General features: G+C 43.7%; 1 protein-coding gene across 3 annotated transcripts in view; it reads right to left on the bottom strand.

The window, feature by feature from the left end:
- The window catches only part of LOC111862651 (nuclear receptor subfamily 2 group E member 1), a 63660-nt gene that overhangs the window by 22564 nt on the left and 18307 nt on the right, over positions 1–22789 (bottom strand). For all 3 annotated transcript variants that reach the window (XM_023848188.2, XM_023848204.2, XM_023848195.2), the window contains exons 2-3: positions 9759–9915; positions 7885–8000 (exon numbers count right to left, since the gene is read on the bottom strand). In XM_023848188.2, the coding sequence (XP_023703956.1) occupies positions 7885–8000; positions 9759–9880 (238 nt within the window). In that variant the 5' untranslated portion in view covers positions 9881–9915. The remainder of the gene's footprint in view (positions 1–7884; positions 8001–9758; positions 9916–22789) is intronic.

Here is a 22789-nt window from a genome sequence, read left to right as displayed (position 1 = left end):
CGGTTTCGCATTTGAGGTTCGAACAGAGCACCTCCCGAATAAAGTTCACGACTTTACCACCACAGCAGCCCACTCGGTGGCCTATGTGAGGTGTACCGCGTGCACAAGTCTCGGCTTCAGAAACCCAACTTTAGCAGCGATTGACGATGAGGGTAATGAGATACGGAATTGATTTATACTTCAGTTAAATGTAACTTTCTCTTCAGTAATTCGAGAGGATTCATTTTCCTATAATAATCGAAACTTCGGCCTGAAATTTAATGTCAAACCTTTGAGCCAATAACTTCATTAATTCAAGAATTTGCATGTTGATAGATATGCCTAAATTTCGCGTTCACTTCTTCAAGACGTTCGTAAAATTCACATTAATATGGATTCTTCCCTTTTCTTTCTTCTTCTTCTTCTTCTTCTTCTTCTTCTTCTTCTTCTTCTTGTTCTTCTCTAATTGACAGATGAGATCGACACTTGTCTGTGTCTCCCTCTTAATTCTCTAAGTGAATAGAGCCTCAAGGTGGGGGGAACAGCCCCTTATTGAATTTTGTGCTCATTTTGCCCCCATTATCCGACACTTGGGTGGATCGATGGGGTAACAATGATAACCATTGTTGTTGCATCATTTGGCGCCCTGTCACCGCGCTGTGTTATTGTACCCCGGCAAAGCAAACAAGTGACTAGCTCGAGCCGTCAGCCGCAGAAGCTGCGTTTCCCATCAGTAGTGGCGGGTTTTCCCAGCGGGATGAGTGGCACAAGTAGCGTATGGTCTGAGATTGATAAAAATCCAGCTACGATCTGTTTGCTGGGACATACCATTCAGTACAGTCTGGACAAACCGGTGGAACATCTTTGCTTTGGGCCCGAGAGGCTTCATGTTGAATGAGTAGAAGGAATTCCTTCTCAGACAGTAAAAGCAGTTTGACTACTCGCCTCTGTCCAGTGGAGAGATCCAGAATGCCTGGAGCATTACCTCTACGTCTCCTATAATTTTTCATGGCCTGATATTCACCCAAGTTGCAAGATGTCAAATTTCTATGGAATAAAATTGACAGACGCTTTTCATGGAGGCCTAGATCCACGCGATTCACGAAATTCACTTCCTCATTTTACAGCAATTCTATCCATAGGCCTATACGACTATAATAGACATCTCTGCAGTTAGACGATCTATTATAATCTTTGTTTCCTGTGCAGGTGTTCTGTGATAGACCGTTTGAAATTTATCAAATAAGGAATCTTTATGGATAAGTTATATTCCTTTACTTTAGTCGGCGCATGAGCACACAGGTTTGTAGTATAAGCATGCAACAGATTGGCTAGATTATATGCCATTCAGTGCAGAAATTTCTGTCTCTTCTGCTGCTCTCTAACAACGTGAAGCTCAGAATGTACTAAAGTATGATTTTGATTGTGGTTATGTATGGATGTGAAAGTGGTCAACCGACATTTCGGAGGAACATATCACCTCCATCTTCAGGGTAGGAGAATAAACCGAGCAACAAACAAGAATAAAAGTAGGTAGCAAACAGAACTCTCAGATTATTCTTTAACCATGAAGATGGAGGCGATATGATCCTCCGAAACATAGTTGACTTGCAACGGACTACACGGCATTATGTTCCAGAAGACAGTACTCTTCATAACCACCGGTGTAAGGACCTCAGGTCCTGATTTGTTTTGTTTTGTGCCGACAGCTCTAGTACCATCAATGTTACACAGAACAGGATACAAAGAATGAAAATACTGACAACTTCTGGAATAAAATATAACTTAATTAATTAAATATGAATATCAGTGGTGGTGGTCGTGTTGGCAGTTGTGGTAATAGCAAGTCACCAGCAAGGTAAAGGACCTAGGTTTGATAGAGTGCCTAATTATCACGTCATTAAACATTGCAGGATCTGTGCAACTAGGCCTAAAGCTCCTTCACAACTTCACTAGGCCTAGAATGGGACCAGCTCCACTCACTTATCGCTTTACATCCAAGGGAAGAATTTCTGAATTTGTTGCAATAAGCACTGCCTGCGTCCGTCCGTCCAGAACTGGACGCCTGAAGTCAGCCAGACAGCGTGGGGTAGAGGGAAGTCATCTTCGACTCGACACAACTCAGTCATTTGAGTTGGCTTGCCGAAGCACTTATGCTTTTGTTGCACCCAGTCCTAGTGTTTGTCTTAAGTCTTCATTTCCTTCATTAACAATTTTTTTCCTCTCGTTCGAGAAGCACTCGACTGAGGAGGCTGTCAGACGCAACCGGCATCGCCTTACAATTTACCTTGTTACTCAGCAAACAACATTTTGTTCTGTTCGCGCTCGTCTCTGATTCCTGATTCAGTTTCATGTCCCCCAGCTGCCTCGTATCGACTGCACAGATCATAGTGCGTGGTCACGCGCATGCGCAGAGTGAGAAAAATATCAAAATTTTCTATTTAGGATAGCTGGTTCCACGGCCGAAATTCGTTCCCCTTACCTGAAGCCTTGGAAACAGCAACGCTGTCTCTGAATGTCCCCACATTCGCTCTTGCCTCGTAGTTAGAAGCGAAGAAGTTCGGGCCGGTCCGAAAAATATTTCGGGTTACATTTTCGCAGACGAATAAATCGATTAATAGCAACAGACCGAGCTGTAGTGCACCTGACTTCCATTCGTATTTTTCTCATGGAAACGGAGTTCAGCGCACGGATTTCAGAGATCAGCTGCTCCAGGAGAATACCATCTTTTCCTTTGAAAATGAGAGTTGTAGTGGACTCACCCTTCTTAGCTCTTTCGGAATTTCAGTGATAATATGTGAGTTATAATAATATAATATGGAGTTAGTCTAGGCCGTTGGTTAATTTAAAAATTCGCTCAGGGGGGGGTGGAGTCCAATTGAGTCCACTCGGCAAGGTGACCACTGATTGGCCTATTGTAGCCGGCTCCGGGTGATTATGATGATGCAGAATTTGTAAGAATGTNGGGCCGCCGCGGTGGGAAGCCAGCGACTAACCGCTTGAGCTATGACGCGGCCCAAGGTTGGTTAGTTGGTTACTTGAAGTCCACACTAAATCCACTTTATTTCAAAATTGACCATAGACGTGTAAATAGGCTTATAAAGTGTGAAAATTCGTGTGTAGATATGAAAAGTTTTAATTTTCGCTAATATTAAAAAACTGAATCATTGGTCATAAGAATGGTCTAAATATCTGTCTACACTCAGAAATTATGAGAAAGTTACGCCTACTATAAGCTCTGAAATTCACTGACTATATATTTATTGAAGAATAGTTATATCTCTTGCGATATAACACCATGTAGGGTTGCTTTCACTTCGACCGTGAAGATCGAGGCGACATGTTCCTCCGAAACGTCAGTTGATTAACGGTCTAAACAACCTTATATCCCAGAAGTTAGAACTGTTCATAAGCACCGCTGTCAGAGACCCAAGCCCTACGAAGGTCTATCTTATTATTCTTATGTTGACAATTCAGGCCTGCCAACTTAGACAGTTTCTCGAAGAATCTGCTGCTGTGTTGTTTCGATATCCCATCTACTACGAGTGTTATGGCTATAGAGAAGGTAGCGTAAATGTGACAAAAATCCTCGTTTCTTGAATCAGCGACGAAGCCTGAAGTATCACGACCACTGAATGTGACGTAGTATAGTTGGCTGGTAAAATATTTCAGTTTTACTGAGGGCCGAAATTCTGTCGTTAGCGGCTGAAGCCCATGCTTGCGCCTGCGCTAAACCAACGAAAGCAACATGGCCACACCACGATTATTTCTTTGTGATCCATTTGATGACGCTATCAGTATTCAGACCGTCGGATGACAGGATGACTGACGAATGATAAATTGTAAGGGATGTGAAAGGAAGCGGCCATGGCTCACTCGGGTTGGGAGAGCCGACGTTTCGGACGAAATTCGAGCCTAGCTCCTCCACAATATAAATAATAGTTTAGTGCGTTATCGTTACACCAGCCTGCTTGGCTTTATGTTTATAATAATAATAATAATTCAATTCAATTTTGTTTTTATTTATGTGCAAATTTAACAGCACAGTGGCCAATTACAAAGTTAGCACGAGTACATAGAAATACACAAAAATTAAAGAGCAAAATAAAAATATGACAGTCTAATAATAATAATAATAATAATACACAATTATTATGATGATACATTATTATTATTATTATTATTATTATTATTATTATTATTATTATTATTGGACCTATCATCATCATTCTCTCCGATATTTTTCGGGGATTTCCTCACGATGATAAAGTAAGTCCGAGCTTGAAGCTAACAGTTAATCGCCAAGAGGTTAAGAACTGCAATGCTTGAATCCCACGCCCCATAAGCACCCCCGAAACGTTGACGCTAAGCTTAGGGACTGACTTATGTTTACATTAATTGCTATGTTAATAATCCTATGCTTGATGCTGCTACTGCTGCCGCTGCTACGTCTAGAAGCAATTATACACCTACTGTGAAGTCACGGATTATTATTTCATTAGCATCTGTGAACTTGTGAGGGTGGACGGAATAGGCCTAATATCCAGTGAGACGAGTCCGTCAGTATACACGTACATACGTTAATTAGAAAGAACAAGTAAGAAAGGAATGTGCCCTGTTGTAGCTGATGTGCCGGTATTCGCTGGGGCACTAAGCTACAAGTTGGGAGGTCGTGGGTTCGATTCCCGATGAGGTTATCCGATTTTTCAACTTACTTAACCGTTCTAGCCGCACTATGGTCCTGGGGTCGACTCAGCCTCTAACAGAAGTAAGTACCAGGAATATTCTTGGGGGTAAAGGGCGGCCGGCGCGTAAGTCTGACAACCTTACTGCCATCTGTGAGCCGATTGTCCAGGAAATATGGGAGCCTCGACGTTTCACAAGCTTATGAGCCTGAACAGCCTGTTAGAGAGCTAACTGTACCTTTTTATTCCTTGGCAATACAGCCCCAGTGGGCCTAGGCCTACCTCCATGAACTTCTCTGTTCACTTCGGTTTTTCTAGATCTTACACATTCGGTAGGACTCCCTGGGCGGGTGATCAGCTCGTCAGCTCGTACACAAACACAGAAAAACGTAGACACACAAAATAAACATCCATGCCCTGAGTGGGACACGAACCCACGATCCCGGTTTCCAAGCGAGCGAAGACAGTACATGCCTTAGACCTCTCGGCTACCGTGACCGGCTAACTGTACCTTACATTTATCAATGTTCGCTGGGATGACTGAGGCACGCCGCAAAATAAGGGAAAATAGTAAAGTAATGCCTGTAACAGGCCGTGGAGGCCAATACATGGGGGTGTGAGACGTCGAGGTTCCCATATTTTCTAGAGAGTAGCCTCACAGATGGCGGTGAGGTTGTCAGCCTTATGAGCCGGCCGTCTTTAACCCTTAGGAAGATTCCTGGTATTCATTTCTCTTAGAGGCTGAGTCGATCCCAGGGCCATAGTGCGGCTGGAAGGATTAGGTAAATTGAAAATCTAATAACCCAAACGGGAATCGAAAACGTGACCTTCCGGCTTGTAGCACAGCGCCTCAAGCAACTGCGCTACCGCGTGCTCCAGTCGAGATTCTACACTGAAACCTCCCGAATACAGATCTGACACCTTACTGCTCAGTTCACAGCTATTAATCGTGTTTATTTGTTTATTTATGCCACGGACATATCTGGTTGATACATGCGACTGATGTTCGTCAGATGTTGCTATAATCCGACACCGAGAAGCTGATTCAGGTAGTAACAGTTGGGAATCTTACGCAGAAGGTATCGTGTTAGAATCTCGGCTTGAGATTTTTCTTAGTTTTCTTCAGCCCCTCTAGGCAAATTCCGGGATATCTCTTTAAAATTTGACCATGGGCGCTCTCTTCAACATCCACTTGAATTCATAATTCACAATCATCCACCCACCCGACGCCGTATACACTGAGACACCGAGAGCTTCGGTTCATAAACTAATTAGCAAACATCTCAGCAGATCTACACGTTTTCGCAGAACCAATACGGACCAAGAGAGAAATGTGCATGGCAAGAGCTTACTACGGTTCGTGACTTTGTTCTGTGAATTGTTTTAATCATCATCATCAGTTTGACAGAGAAGTTAGCCCTAAATCTTCCCACCGCGGAGACCCGGGTTCAAGACCAGGTCAGGTCATGTGGGATTTGTGGTGGACAAAGTAGCACTAGGGGCAGGTTCTCTCCGAGTACTTCGCTTTCCCCTGCCAATTTTCGTTCCATCGATTGCTCCACATTCATCATCATCATCTATCTGTCATCCGTGGCTGGTACAATAGGATAAAGAGAAGTTGGCGTACAAGGTGGACTAAGTCTCACCCTACCCCAAGAAACAAAAAAAAACTAGCCCTAGATCTACGAGCCTTACCTTCTGGGGCATACGTACAGACAGGCTTGCGTTTCAAGGAGAAACAGTTTTATCTGACATCAACATCATCTTTTTTCGTAATAAATGTGTCCTCCCCAGGATAGGCGTTTTCTGACGCTCATTATCATCAGCACAACCACTACTGTCATCTTCAAGAGCGACACATTGTCGTGCCATTGTGTCTGGTACAAGGCAGACATTTCCCCTTCGGGTTGAAATGCATCAAGAAGCGACTGCGCTGTCGGATGTGTTTTGTTTGCCACGTCACATTAGCGGCAATCAACTCAAATATTGGAGCAGCGGGTTACCCAACATATCGCGGGTTCTCACATGAATTTTCTATATATATTGATTGGTAAGCCGCTATTTTACATGGAGAGAACTCATCCTGCTTAGGAACTGAGCACAGCTTTACGCAGGCGCGTCAGTAGAGCCACAGTTCAGAGACATTTCCAACAGCAGTGTTCTGATAATTTACTGAGCTATTATATATATATATATATATGTAACAAATTTAGACGGTGTCAAATAGGACAACATACTTCCGAACCGGCAGTCCCAGACTCATTTGTACTTCAAATTGAATAGGATTTAACCAATACACGAGAGATCTCCAGAAGTCGGGGTAACTCAGTGAGTATAGTGACTACAATGGGATTGGTGACCAAGAAATCGGATTCGATACCCGGCACGAGCAAGTTCTTCTTTTCTTAACCACAACGTCCGTACCAGTATCGAGATTTTACCCAGCCTTCTATCTAATGGATGACAGGTTCTTCCAAACGAGGACGTAAGGGGCGCTGAGTACTCATCTCGATACAATGCCGAGGTTAGGAATGCATGGAGATGCTTCTGCAATATCCCATAAGTTTCCTTGGTGTTTCAGGTTCCAAGAATTGATTTAATTGCAGTTGAATGGATTCAATCAGACATTAGTGTATTACTATCTATCTATCCATCTGTCTATCTATCTATCTATCTATCTATCTATCTATCTATCTATCTATCTGTCTCTCTGTCTATCTATCTATTTATCTATCTATCCGTTTACAACCCTAGCGAACCTTTGCTGCGTTTTCAGCTTCCTAATCCATACACAGGCGGCAGGACTCCTTAGACGGGGGATCAGCCCGTCGCAAGGCCGCTACCTATGCACAGAACAACACAGACATCCATGCCTCGAGTGGGGTTCTAACCGACGAGCCCAGTGTTCAAGGGTACGAAGACGGTTCATGTCTTAGACCGCGCGGCCACCGTGATCGGCAGGTGTTTCTTATAGAGGCATATAAACCTACATTCTTAGTCTGGATTTTGAATAAGAGCTGACAAAACAGTGGATATAATTTATTATTTTCTTTATTTGTAAAAAGGAAGGCAAAGTTGAATGCCCAATTCCATACGTACGAGAAAATGTGCGTGCTTCCTCTGACGAAGAACTCGTCAGATAAATTTAAATATAGTTACTCGTATTGCATGAGTAGCAGGCCGCGGTGTTCTCGCGCCGGAACTTCTAGTGGATGCTTACCGTCCTTCTTCATGTTGACCTGCAGACACTTGTTGAAGCGGCAGGCTTGGCACTGGTTGCGGCGCGTCACGTCCACCACGCAATGCCCGCTCTCCTTGCAGACATAGTCAAGATTGCTGCAAATCATAATAATGTCGTGTCCTTAAATCTCATCAGGATGTAAAGTGTATCAGTGGAGAAAGTAAACAGGCCGTGAAGGCGACTTCGACTCCTAACAACCGTACGTAGTATTTGCCTCCACGGCCTGTTACAAGAATTTACTTTACTGTTTTCCCTTATTTTCCGACATTCCTCAGTCACCCCAATGAACATAGATAAAGGTATCCCTGTACCAGGTCGTAGAGGCCCATAGGGTTGTGAGACGTCGAGGTTCCCACATTTTGTAGACAATTGGCTCGGAGATGGCAGTGAGGTTGTCAGCTTTACGCGCCGGCCGCCCTTTACCCCCAAAGAAAGTTCCTGGTACTCATTTCTGATAGAGACTGACTCTATCCTAGGACCATAGTGCGATTAGAAGGATTAGGTCCATTGAAAAATCCAGTAACCTCATCAGGAACGAACCCGCGACCTTCTGGCTTGTGTCATAGTGGCTCAACTAATTACGCTGCCGCGGGCCCTTCTCTTAGCATAAACAAACTATTTTAAAAATAGAAGCTCTCCACCTTTCAAAATGCCCTGCCTGCACTTTATGACAGTTTGGTATATTATCGATACGTTTAGTTCTAAATTCTGATAATATTCGGTTCTTGACCGCTTGTTTTCGCATTTTCTTCGTCTGAATTCTAGCTGAGGTCGAAAGACCAAGTTTGACGCGCTTGGAAACTAGAGTTAAAGTGTCGTTTTATATACCTTGGTTTTTAATTGCTTGGAAATAACAGAAAGTTGAAACCTACAATTAGTAAAACAGCTACGACCAGCCAATGATTCGTAATAAATCATGTATATTGGATTTAGTGGGTTCCTTAGTTTGGAATTTGGATATAGGGTCATCAGTTTTTCTCTATTTTGAAGAGAATTTTAACATACAATGCAGTGAGACAACGTCCACAGTCAGGGTGGAGGGGCCAACATACTCTTGAATAGGACAGAACAGATCTGCTCCATGAAGGTGATGAAGAGGAAGAAGATGATCTACCGCTGGAAAACAAAACTAGTTGTGTGTCGCTTCCTCACACTTCGGCAGATCCTTTGTCACGACATGAAAGATGGGACGAGATGGGTAAGATATGTAGCACGTATGGGAAATCATTAATTGCGAATATATTGTAAATAAATATCAAAGAAATGATTGTAGTGGGAGGCTGAAGGATCTACGTGTATAATCAGGAGATGCATATTAAATTGTGTCTTGGAGATATGATTTCTTCTTCTTCTGCCTTGTCGGATTGGGCTGTCTGATCTCTTCCCGTTCAGAATTAATAACGGTATGCGTTGTGAAAAATAAAACTGGTTTGTTCTGCCTCGAATAGAGTCAAAAATATGACATCTTATAAAAGTTCGTGAAGATGATGTAATAATACCACGATTGACTTCGGGGATATTATCTATAGACTCAGCTGTATTTAAAACAGCTTTTCGTAAACTGAACTCTGCCTGACAACGGAAGCAGGGTCCAGTATCCGAAACGTTGTCTTAAATAAAAATGATAATAAAAAAGAACATAGGACCCTGGATATTGTGCAAGATGTCGGTCATTACAGAGAATATTTTAATCAGATTAAAAAAGTCAACAGCTTGAACCAGAGTTTTGTTAACAAGCGGAGTTAACAGATGTTAACGGTATGGCGGCATGCATATCAGCAATTGCAGTACTTGTCTTAATGGTGATAGTAGTAATTACAAAATTGTGAATGGGCCCCTTTCTCGGCACGTACCGTCTGATGCTGCGTTTGAAGAAGCCCCTGCAGCCATCGCAGCTTGGCACCCCGTAGTGCTTCCCCGAGGCCTTGTCCCCACACACACGGCACAGAGACTCGTTCTTACTGGAGGTCTCCATCCTGTGTCAGCAACACTTCGTGGAGGTGTCAACACCTGGAACAACGTGAGACCTAGTAATTCAGCTATTCAATTAATTCGCAGATGTTTTGGATTTTAAATCTAATAACCCTCATTTTGCAACATTCTAATTCAATTTAATTAATTATTATATTCACACGGCGGAAGATAAGCGCCATAATGCAAATAGGTTTGTAATGATCTCCATGAAATTTGGTATGTAATTTATGTCTCAAGAGAGACACAACCTGCCGTTTGTTTTGAGACTGTCCGTTCCGGTTTTTAACAGGGCTATATGCAAACTGCCGGTCACGGTAGCCGAGCGGTCTAAGGCGTGCACTGTCTTCCCTCGCTCGGAAGCCGGGATCGTGGGTTCGAATCCCACTCAGGGCATGAATGTTTAGTGTGTGTGTGTGTGTGTGTGCGTTTTTCTGTGTTTGTGTACAGGTAGAGACCTTGCGACGAGCTGATCACCCGCCCAAGGAGTCCTACCCTATGTCTAAGATCTAGAAAAACCGAAGTGAACGGAGCAGTTCATGGAGGTAGGCCTAGGCCCACTGGGGCTGTAGTGCTAAGGTAAAAAAATGCAAACTTACACTTCACGGAAATGTTAATGTAAAATGTAAAAGGTAAAATTGCCTCTGTGTTTCGCTACTTAAACACTACGTCATGTAGTCATGTGGGGAAGTACAGGTCTAGCTTTATCTCTCTTGACTTCGGCACTAGATGGAGGTGAGCAGTCAGCTTCATGTACCGGCCGCTTTAACCCCGAGGACAGAACCCCTTTTACCCATTAGATAGGAGGCTGGGTTGACCCCAGAAGCGGTCTGGACGCTGCGAAAAAGAGAGAAATCTTGCACTGCCGGACTCGTGGGAACCTCAACATCTCACAACCCTATGGGCCTCCACGGCCACTTTACTTTACTTTTACTGCCGGGACTCAAAATTTGGTCGTGTAGCCCGTCGCTATATCGACTGAGGCATCATAGCTGCGAAATTTTGCGAGGTAATGTGTTTGATGATGTAACTTTCTTTTTGCATGATTTTCATCATTCCTTTCGATACGTAAAGAAAAAAGTTCCGTAATGATGAATGAGCCGGTCACGTAAGCCGAGCGGTCTAAGGCATGCACTGTCTTCGCTTTCTCGGAAGCCGGGATCGTGGGTTCGAATCCCACTCAGGGAATGGATGTTTAGTTTGTGTGTGTGCGTTTTTCTGTGTTTGTGTACAGGTAGAGGCCTTGCGACGAGCTGATCATCCGCCCAAGGAGTCCTACCGAATGTGTAAGATCTAGAAAAACCGAAGTGAACGGAGAAGTTCATGGAGGTAGGCCTAGGCCCACTGGGGCTGCAGTGCCAGGGGGGAAAAAATGATGAATGAACTCTCTGAAAATACGCAGGCTTAAGTTGTTACAGCAATGAACGGTCCATCGTTAACACGTTGCATGAAAGTGAGTTATGTACTAGGTCACGAATGAGCGAGCAATATTTCGTTTCAGTTCTTCGTGTCTATTCTGTGAGTACTGATGTCCTGATGTGGATACGTAATTTGTACTTAGTATTTACGGAAATATATGACTTAGTCTTTGAAGATAGATGTCAGTGCCAAAGCTCAGGCGGTTAGTCGCTGGCTTCCCACCGCGGCGGCCAGGGTTCAAGCCCAGGTCAAGTCATGTGGTTGTGGTGTACAAGTCGGCTCTGGGGCAGGTTTCCTCCGAGTACTTCGGTTTCCCCTGCGAATTCTCATTCCACCGACTGCTCCACACTCATCATCATTCGTCATCCGGGGCTGGTACAATAGGCCAATTTGTGGCCTACGTTCCAAGTGGACTCAATCTCACCCCGCCCCAAGGACCTAAAAATTATTCTAAGAAGATATGGAAGGTGCAGAAAATGTCCATATAGACCAGTTCAGAAAAATCATGTAGAAAACTCTAATCTGAAACCAACAGAATAAACAAAGTGGACACTTGATGAGTGTATTCGTATAAGATGCCTATGCAGCTCCTTGGATTCACATCTCCGTGAATAGCTTGAGACACTTGAGTAAACTCTGTCCGTATACACCTCCTGTTCTCTTCAACCGTATTCAGCAACAACATAATGACATTAGTAACCTCGAGGGGACAGCGTGCTAGGGGATAACTCCACACAGAAATTGGCTTGTTTTGGACTTCATCCAGTGATTGAAACTAGCTCTTTGTAACGGGTCCAACTGAGTAGGTTTATCCTTCCCTACCCACCTGAAGACGGAGACAGATTCAGTCTCCGAAACGTCGTGGTCTTTTGTCTTTTATATACCAGACGATGGATGAAGTCCAAAACAAGCCAAAATAAGTACAGTATTCACCATCGTCAGAATTCTTTCAAGTCTATCCACACAGAAGGTTTACACAAAGAGAGGTCTACATTTATTTTAATTTATTCGTCAGTTAAGGGCGTCTTCCCTTATGTATTTGACACCAAAATTTTCTGAGCTTAAAATTACTTTATTATTTCAGTGTATAAAATCAACTACATATGTACTCTTTTCTGACATTTCCTTAGCCAGAGATGCAGTGTCCATAAGTTTGTGTTGAATAGGCACGGTGTTGCAGCCTAATTATGCATGAATCACAAAACCCTTTCTTGTGATAAACCTCTAAACATTTTGTAAGATTTAAGGTTTTCACGGCGGTGAATATGAAGAAAGCAGTCTTCTGAGATGTGACGTCATGTAGTTATTGTGTTAATCGACGTTTCGGAGGAACGTATCGACTCCATCTTTAGGTTAGAAGAAAAAAGAAGCACCTGCTCACGCTGGTTCATCGCGGATTTTATTCTTTTTTCTTCTAACCTGAAGATGGAGACGATAGGTTCCTCCGAAACGTCGGTTAACACAATATATATTGTGACATGTTGCGCAAAGGAGAACCCCCCCCCACCAGCAGTGACGCGGCGGGTGAGTCAGCGCTCCCCTCCCCCTCCTCCGCACGGTAACGTAACGGTGACGCAACAGGATTGTTACGGTAGTAACAGCGGTTACTACCGCTAGCGTTACTAGCAACACAGCGCCAGGCAACAAGGGTGCCTATTACGTGGCCGTTTTCCGTAGTGTCCGATCAAGGCTACATAAGGAGCAGCGAAGGCTATTCACAGTCAGTTGTACTGAGTCAGTCAGTCAGTCAGTCCTGGAGCTACCTACGAGTCAGTCCTCGAGCTACGTTAGTTCCGAGTTAGCCAGCAACCAGTCAGTTGTATTGTGGCATTTGGAGTGTACTAATTGTGATACTGCAGATAGCAGTAATCGTAAATCTGTAATTTGGGTGATTGTAAGTGCGAATGTGAAATAAAATTCGCTATATAAAATACGGCGTGAAGTTATTTGTCGCGATATACGCCCGATACGCGACAATATATATGGCGCCCCATCCCAGAAGTCTGCTTTCCTCTAAAAATTTTATTTCTTCTGATTATATTCTAAGTTATACTTGTATTTCTCCTAATTCGGAATTATTGTCTGTGGAACCAGATAGCCTATATACGTAACAAACTGCATTCCTATTGAATATTCTCACTTTACTTTTGATTTCAACGGGCCGCTTTCTACTACCGTATTAGCTGAAATATGAGGATTGATTCTTTTTCAAACTTTGCTTGTGAGAAACGAGGAGTCGCCTTATTTTCGGGTTCCTAACAATAAACATGAAGAAGATGATTATGAGGAGCCCTAATTGCTAATCCTAACGATATTCGTGGGAACAGCCAGAGTTATATTTATTAAGTTTTGAGTTTATTATTTCTTAATAGTGCAGTTTGTGGTTCATTTTGTTTACAACCCTCAGAACCAAATGGTACGTATATTCAGTTTTGTCAAGAAAACTTTCTTTTTCTCAGTTTTTTCATTAGAAAAATCGGATATTTCCTTTTATTATGGCTCATATGATAATTCCTTATTTTAAAAAGAATATTTACGCAGTTCACTATATTTGTTAATTGTTCCTTTTATTTTGTCGCCAGCAGCTTACTAAGACTTAATTTTGGAGCTGGAAATTTAATCAGCTAGCAGGAAAAATTGCAATGTTACACAACTCAACTATGTTTCTGCCATAAGCATTTTTTTCCTTTCTAGTCAGGCATTTCCTATGTAGCTGCTTTTGTTCAAAACAAAAGTATTTCATGTCTTACGAGGTATTTCACAGGGGCTGTCATGAGTAGTCCTCCCCCCGAATAAAATCCTTCCTGGTATATTTTTCGCATAAGATTCCACCCTATGCCAATTTAATCCAGTACACCCGGATAGCGCAGTCGGTATAGCGACTGGCTACAGGCTGGATGACCAAGGAGTTGGAGTTCGATCCCCGGCAAAGGCAAGAATTTTCACTTATCACCTTGTCCAAACCGGCTTTGGGGTCCACCCAACATCTACTATCCAATGAGTACCGAGGGCTCTTTTCCCGGGGGTAAAGCGGCCGGGGCGTTGAGTTGACCACTCACCTCCAACTAGTACCGAGGTCAAGAGTATGTGGATCTATACATCCACTACCCCATACGCCTTCATGGCATAGTGCTTAAGAAGTTAATCACAGAGCAACTTTACCTTTTACACATTGTCACACCCGGTTTGTCTAACATTGTCGCAAGTTCTCTCAACCGATCTTTCCCTTCAAGTTGTACGACCACAGATGAATAGTTCCCCATCCCTCCTGTTGGTGCTGCATCTCTGAAAATCATTGAGACCCGTAATTTAATCACTGAGCAGCCGGACATACATAAACTGTTACTAATTCGTAGCCGAAAGATATGTTCTGTTGGAACCACGAACACGTTATAAGAGAGAGATTAGGAGAAACCGCGTGTGGCATTCCATACAGAAACTTGTGTGGCCTGGGCGTGAGGTTTGGTTTGTCCTGTGCAAGATGGCGGCCAAGGAGTCATGCAGGTCGCTGACCAATGACGTCTGGCCTCGTCCCATCCTCCACGCGTGTTGTGAATTGGTCGCCAAGCAACGACTCTTTGATGTCTCCCCCTGTACATTATGCTGCCCGCTCGGTTCGGCGCAAGAGCAGCATGTGTGCTTGTTTGTGAACTCGCCCACTGCCAAATTCACTGTCACTTTGCTTCAGTAATGGCGGCAGGTGTCCAGTTCAACGTACCTTTATCAGGGCTCGCGTTAACCTGGACACAGCCCAGGCGACAAGAAACCTCCTCCACTTCAGGTAAAACAGATGAGCTCTCTCAAAATTTTGTTACAGTCAATAACACAAAATGAAAGAAACTGTCACTGAGGTCGCTACCGCGTGCCCCCAGGCCTATATAAATTTGAATTTAATCTTATGTACATCAATTTAAGCCCAGCCCACTTTTGCCGACAGTAAAGATACAGAACGCCTATTGTTAAAGAGCTCACATCAGTGTCTCATACAATTAAGGAGCCAAGGAAACAGAAATTGAGGCGCAAATGAAAGTTGTTTTAGTGTTCTGATATGCGTTACTTAGGACTAGAGAATGTTGTGTTGTTTTGGGTTTGAAACAAGCAGTACACATGATTACCAGTCTCTATGATGGGTTGAAATAACCTTATATTTTTCCTTCGTTATGAAATTATAGACTTTTTCGTTACTCGTCCTGAGGGCATGGAAGAAGCAAGTATCATACTATTTCTTAAGTCTATCCCTTCTATTTCCTCCGCGCTAAATGTGAGCTCTATTTCTAGTATAATTTCTATGTCTGTACAATTAAGACAAGCCTAGTTTTTGAATGGACTTAGTGAAAGTAGTTACTTAAAAATAACTTTCTTGCAGAAAATATATTCTTTTCCACGCTTTGCATAAAGGCCGAATTACAAAATTAGTCTTCGACCTGTGATCAGCTTTGTGGAAAATCTATTTCTGATCTCATACGTCTAGTTGAAGAAAGTGCTAACCCAAAGTCGAGAACAGGAGCAAGCAGCTATTTCATTGACCAGATGACTTCGTACCACAAGTAGTCAAAATATGCTACCATACTGCAAGCCTGCTAGTAAATACTTAGGCCTGTTGCTCTTCTGACAAATACTGACTTACTTACTTACTTACTTACTCATGGAGCTGAGCCCTTCTGGAGAAGCCGCCAATTCTGCAGCTACTCAAGAATTTCCCAGCATTTTATGGAACCCGAAGGTTCATTACCGTGTTCACAAGAGCCCTCCACTAGTCCCTATCCTGAGCCAGATCTATCCAATCAATACCATCTCATCCTATCTCTCTAAGATCCATTCTAATATTGTCCACCCACCTACGCCTTGGTCTTCCCTTTGGTCTTTTCCTTCTGGCTTTCCCACAAATATCCTATACGCATTCCTCGTCTCCCCCATTCGTGCTACATGACCTGCCCACCTAATCCTCCTTGACTTGATCATTCTAATATTGACTAGGCCTGATAATTATATAACATATGTAGAGCATTGTTTGCTTCGGGGGAGAGTTGTAATCCTCCGAGGGGTCACTTTCGGACTGACCTTCGCATTTTTCACAGTTGTCATTTACAGTTCAGTCAGGACACCAACATAAACATCTCATTTACCTTGCGCAAAGCCCAGATTCGACAGCTGTATGAAGTTATTAGCGGACACAGCGTTTAGAATTACTCCCTTTCTTATACTCCGATCTCGAGGCGGCTGCTGCCTGTAGCGACCAGAAATGTAATTATGACTCTAAATACAGTAAATTTAAAATTTACAATTTAACTAGAGAATTATATCTTTTCTTTATTGCTAGTGGGGCGGGTCTAAGTCCCTTGTACTGCAGCCACTTCTGGCCTATTGTACCAGCCCCAGATGATAGGTGAAGGTGATTGTGGAGCAATTGGTGGAATGAAGATTGGCAGGGGAAACCGAAGTACTCGGAGAAAACCTGCCCCAGCGCCACTTTGTCCACCACAAATCCCACTTGACCAGACCCGGGATTGAACCTGGGCCGCCGTGGTGGGAAGCCAGCGACTAACCGCTTGAGCTATGGCTCGGCCTAATTATATCTTACTTCCATTAATTTGTAATAAAGTAATCGCAGCTATATTGCAACTCAGTGTCAGAAAAGAGCAGTGGAAATTCTGAGAACCTACTTGGTGCTAGTGGAGCCATTGATGTAACAGTCTACTCAGATACGGTATAGAACTTTGGATTTCATTTAGTGATGATTATTTCCCAGTAAACATACCTAACATTGAAGAATGCCGTATTCTTTAACGTGACGCAGTGTAGATATTGTGTGAGCCGACGTTTCGGAGGAACGTATCGCCTTCATTTTCAGGGTATAAAAATCCGCGAGCAAAGAATCAGTGTGAGCGGACTGCTAGCCATCTGCTCACGCTAGTTCTTCGCTCGCGGATTTTTCTGGAGGCGATGCGTTCCTCTGAAATATCGGTTCATACAAGATCTACACGGCGCCACATCCCAGAAGACTGCATCCTTCATAGTAACCGCTGTGAAAACCTGAAATCCTACATACCTAATAATCGTTCCAACATCATTCTATTATGCAGCATTGGGTTATGTTTTCTGTTTCGCTTAATCTGACACATTATATAGAACTCCTGACGTAGATGAACGGTCCGCCTCAAGACATGTTCCAGCACAGGAGAGTAGAACTGATGCTATGAGCGTGATTCGATCATTCGTAGACCGAACAGCCACTCTTGTCGGACTAGTGTTAAGATAATATGAGAATTATACACCAACATGCATCTAAATGCGTTTCAGTAGTAGTGAGAATAATGTCACTTAATTTGCGCCTGTGTTGAGATAAGCAGGCTACACGGTATACAGAGAAGTCGGAGAAGTTGCCGCACTACCACGAGGAAATTAAATTTGATGGCTAACATACGAGTATACTGTTGAGTACAAAGGTAATGTTGACCCTGTGCTTAACTACTTAAGCACCACGCCATGAAGGCGTATGGGGGAGTTGATGTATAGATCCACATTTTCTTGATTTCAGCACCAGTTGGAGGTAAGTGGTCAGCTTCACGCTCCGGCCGCTTTACCCCCGGGGAAAGAGCCCCCCGTTATCCATTGGATAGGAGGTTGGGTGAACCCCAGGGCCGGTATGGACGAAGTGGAGATGAGAAAATTCTTGACCTTACCAGGACTCGAACTCCGACGTCTCGGCCGTTCAGACCGTAGCCAGTCGCTATACCGACTGAGCTATCCGGCCCCTGATATGTACTGTTAGAGAGAAAGAAATATTCGGTAGCAGCCGTTACATATATCGACATATATCGACATATATAGACATATAGCTGTAATACCCATAACTTATTTCGAGAATTCCTTGATGAGCTTTTGTGACCGTCTGTCGGACTAAAGTTCTGTATTCTCTTACGTTCGGTTCACCGTAGCGTAGTTGGTTGAGGGACTATGCTACAAGCCGGAAGGTCGCGGGTTCAAGTACCGATGAGGTCATTGGATTTTTTCAATTGACCTAATCTTTCCAGCCGCACTATGGCCCTGGGGTCGACTCAGCCTCTAACAGAAATGAGTACCAGGAATTAATTAAATAATTTTCCTGGGGAGTAAAACGCGGCCGGCGCTTAAGGCTGACAACCTTACCGCCATCTTTGAGCCGATTATCTAGACCAGGGGTGTCCAAAGCGACGATCGGAGGACGATTTTTGGTTCATCTCATAGGCCTATAGGGAAATTATCCACTGAAGAAGGCATCTCTTGAAAATGAGATATTAACAATTAAAAATGACATTCTTCTCAAGACTCGTGCTGGACAAGAATCGTTTTGGAAATTAGTGCATAGACACAAATTTCGCAACTTAAGAAGATACGNACATTAGTCTGCTTGCACCTGTTCTCACTGTCTCTTTGCTTGCGGATTTTATTTTTCCTTCTACCCTGAAGATTGGAGGCGATACGTTCCTCCAAAACATCGGTTAACACCACATCTACACAGTGCCACATCCCAGAAGACTGCTTTCTTCATAGTCACCGCCATGAAAACCTCAAATCTTATATGACAGATTAACAACTCCAGGATTGGCTGAAACTTGCCCTCACCCAATACTCACCTGACTTCCAACAGCTGATGGATGAAATGCAGGCCCAGACGTCTCACTAACGAACAAGGTAAGTCTGTACTTTCAATGTATGTTGCTTTTACAACAAACATCATGTGTCATGTTAATTTTACCAATATTCTTGCTTAAAGCGAGGTACGACTATAAGAGGGGATGGTAGATCACTGTCAGTTTTGACACTATAAAGTCGATCACAACCTGTTTGAAGTTGGACATGCTTGGTCTAGACAATGTGGGAGCCTCGAAGTCTCACAACCCTATGGGACTTCATGGCCTGTTACAGGGATACGACTTTACTTTACTTTGCTTTACTTACTTTTATTCTCTTGTGTTCTGTTTCCGTCTGTTGTGATCCTGTTTCACTGTCATTCTATCAGTTCATTTCCAACTCCATTTCCGTTGTGTTTTGACATTACATGGTATAAAAGTTCATGCAAATCTGTCCCAGGAAAGCGGTGCATGCTCACCGACCACATTTGGCAGTTACGGTCATGCCTTGTTGTGCTGAAGTTAGTACTAAAGAAGTTGTCGAAATCCTGTGAAGGTAGTCTAGACTTATGCCACTATTGCAAGAAGCTGCCGTGCAAGTTTGATGATTGTGGGAGCAGTGTTTTGTAACACGTGTTTAAGGTACCCACCCCATGGCGCAATGCCTTTTCACTTTTTACCTTTCGCCCCGCATCGCTAATGAGGCCGTGGTCAGACCGGGAGCCTACAGTGCGTGGACACCACACACATGACCGGAACAGTGCGAGGGCAGACACCTAGACCCCTTGTCCTTCATTGCAGGTAGCTGATACTCAATTTCTAAATAGAGGCCATACACATTTGTTGCTGAAGAACCAATTCACGGGGGACACTCCTTAAAAAGCTGACCTTTGGCCATCTAGCCAAGAAATTAATGGCTTTTAAGAATCATGAAGCGCAAATTTACAACACTATTTTAGTGTAGTCGATATAGCGACTGGCTACAGGCTGGACGACCGAGGGGTCGGAGTTCGAGACCCAGTAGGATGAAGAACTGTCCCTTCTCGACTTTTTCAGACCGGTTCTGGGGTCCACCTAACCTCCTATCCAATGGGTACCGGGGGAACTTTCCCCGGGGGTAAAGCGGGTGGGGCGTGAAGCTTACCACTCACCTCCAGCTAGTGCCGAGGTCAAGAAAATATGAATCTATACATCCACTCCTCCATACTCCTCCATGGCGTAGTGCTTAATTAGTTGAACACAAGGACAACTTTGCCTTTCTTTAAGCTACACTATCGCTTTACGTACGTCAAAGTAAGTTCAGTTCGTGGGGCCTGTACCGACCAGCCTACGGACTGGACGATCCATGAATCGTGGTTTGCTCCTGGCGAGAACAAGTCGCGTTTCGCTTCTACACAGAAACCAGACCGGTAATGGGGCCCCCCAACCTCCGGTCCATTGCGTACCGGGGTTTCTTTTCCTTGGGCCAGACGGCACGGAATGAGCTGGCCGATCATTCACTTCCATCTTGTGGCGAGGTTAGTAATGACTGGAGCTACACCTCCACTTCCCTCACCTATCTTGATATCGCGGTGCTTCATTATGCAAACGGACGGCTTTATATTCGATGAGTATGACCTTCAGCCTGGTATAAGTTTCCCCACGTTTCGGAGTAACATACCGCCTACATCTTGAGGTCTGATTTCTACTAGACCATACGGCGTTACGTCCCAAAACTAGTACACTTTATAGTCGCCTCCTCCGAAACGTCAAATCTCAGCTTTACCTCTAACTTAGTTCTCATCTTCCATTCTCCTCAGGATTTCCAAACAAAATTTTATATGCATTTGTTGTCTCTCCGACTGCCTCCGCAGTCTAGTGGTCAGAGTTCCCGGCTACAGATCCAGAGGTCCCGGGTTCGATTCCCGGCGCTACCAGATTTTTTGAGAAGTAGTGGGTATGGAACAGGGTTCATTCAGCCTCGTGAGGATAACTGAGCTACATGAATGGAAAAATAACGGCTCCGATCTAGAAACCCGAAATTAACGATCCTGGGGATTTGTTGCTCTGGCCACGCGACACCCTCTATCCGCTAAAGTTGGCACCAACTTCGCCGACAAGGGGCGTTCGCTCGGTCGGTATAGTTCGCTCGCTGGCTAAAGCCACGGAATTTGTTTGTTTTGCTGTCTCTCCGATGTGCATTACGGGCCCTGTCCATATACACAAGGAAGCCTAACTCAGGACCACTGGAACAGCACAGGGGTCAGGCTTGGAGTCGTGTCGCTATAGCGGCGTTGAACGAATATGAATAAGTAAGGTGGGCGCGTTCTCCAATATTTGTCGCGTGTCGCCTGTCACTGATTCTACCAATGTGGACGGCACAGCCTATCGATCATGTAGATTCTTCTGCTGCTAGGCCTTTGGTCAAAATAATGAATTATGAGGAAGGAGTCTTTTATTTTATGTTAATTGGCAAACTAAGGACTTCAGTTTCACGTCTTGGCCTTCTGGTAATGAAGGCAATTGTTGTACGAGCCTTATACAAGCAGACCTAGTCGAAAATTAATAATTGTTATTATTATTATTATTATTATTATTATTATTATTATTATTATTATTTGCGAGCCTTTGCCGAGATGGATGTTTTCAAGATATCCAATATCACTGCGATAATTTATTGGCTAAATTAAATTTTCGGGCACTACACACCAGGCCCCGGTTACGGTAGCCGAACTGTCTAAGGCATGCACTGCCTTCGCTCGCTCGGAAGCCGGGATCGTGGGTTCGAATCCCACACAAGGCATAGATTTTTGGGGTGTGTATGCGTTTATTCTGTGTTTAGGTGGTGACCTTGGGACGAGCTGATCACCCGTAGAAGAAGTCCTACCCTCTGCAAAATTTTACCAATGAAACTGAGAAATCAGCCCTGTGCTCGAAAGTGAGAACGAGAGAAAAAACACACCAGGCGTCGCCACTCTGATGTTCCTTGTTTTAATAAACGTCTGTAATAGCGCTGAATGTTGTCCTGCCCTCGAATCGGTCGGCGTTCGCATTCCAGCTCCGAAGATACGCAACTTCGCGATGTTCAGTAGCCCCCTAGCCAGAAGTGTTTCTGCTGCTAATACAGTTTGTAGAGCTGCAGATATGTTTTAGAACTTCATGTTTAAATGTAAACAGCCTTAACTGATCAATATTTCTTTATTTTTTCGTATTTTGTCCTTCTGTTTTTCTTGTTGCTGCTGCTTGTATTCTTCCTCACTCTGTAATTGGCCAATGCCTGCTGAAATCAGGACGTAAAGAAATAAAGAACTGAACTGAATTATTGTTGAACGGGGCTTGGAGAAACAGGGCATGATAATGTAGGTTTTATTTATTTTATTATTATTATTATTATTAGCTCTCTTGGATTCTCTGATGGATACCTTAACTGGCTTCGCAGTTACCTAGCTAACAGAAGATCTCGGGTCCGATGCTCTGATGCTCTCTCCCGGCCTCTAAAAGTAACTTCCGGGGTGCCGCAAGGCTCTGTCCTGGGGCCCCTTCTTTTTAATGTATTCATTAATGACCTCTGTAACTCGATAAGACATTCCCATTTTCTAATCTTTGCTGATGATTTCAAAATTTTTCGCACCATAGACACTCCGCAGGATTGCCTCTTACTTCAAAATGACATTCATCATGTCAGTGACTGGTGCTCTGCCAACTCCATGAGTATTAATATCAACAAAACGCGTGTTATGTCGTACTCAAGGAAGACTAATGTCCTGCTCTATGGGTATCAGCTTTGTCATACTGCTATTACACGCACCAGTTGCGTTAAGGACCTAGGTGTTTTCTTTGACTCTAAATTATATTTTCACAATCATGTTGATTTTTTATATTCCGAATGTATAAAGCTGCTA

The sequence above is a fragment of the Cryptotermes secundus genome, unplaced genomic scaffold, assembly GCF_002891405.2.
Source record: "Cryptotermes secundus unplaced genomic scaffold, Csec_1.0 scaffold1031, whole genome shotgun sequence".
In the NCBI taxonomy this organism is placed as follows: Eukaryota; Metazoa; Arthropoda; class Insecta; order Blattodea; family Kalotermitidae; genus Cryptotermes; species Cryptotermes secundus.
The sequence above is the reverse complement of the archived record's forward strand: the minus strand, read 5'-3'. Positions and strand labels throughout refer to the sequence as shown.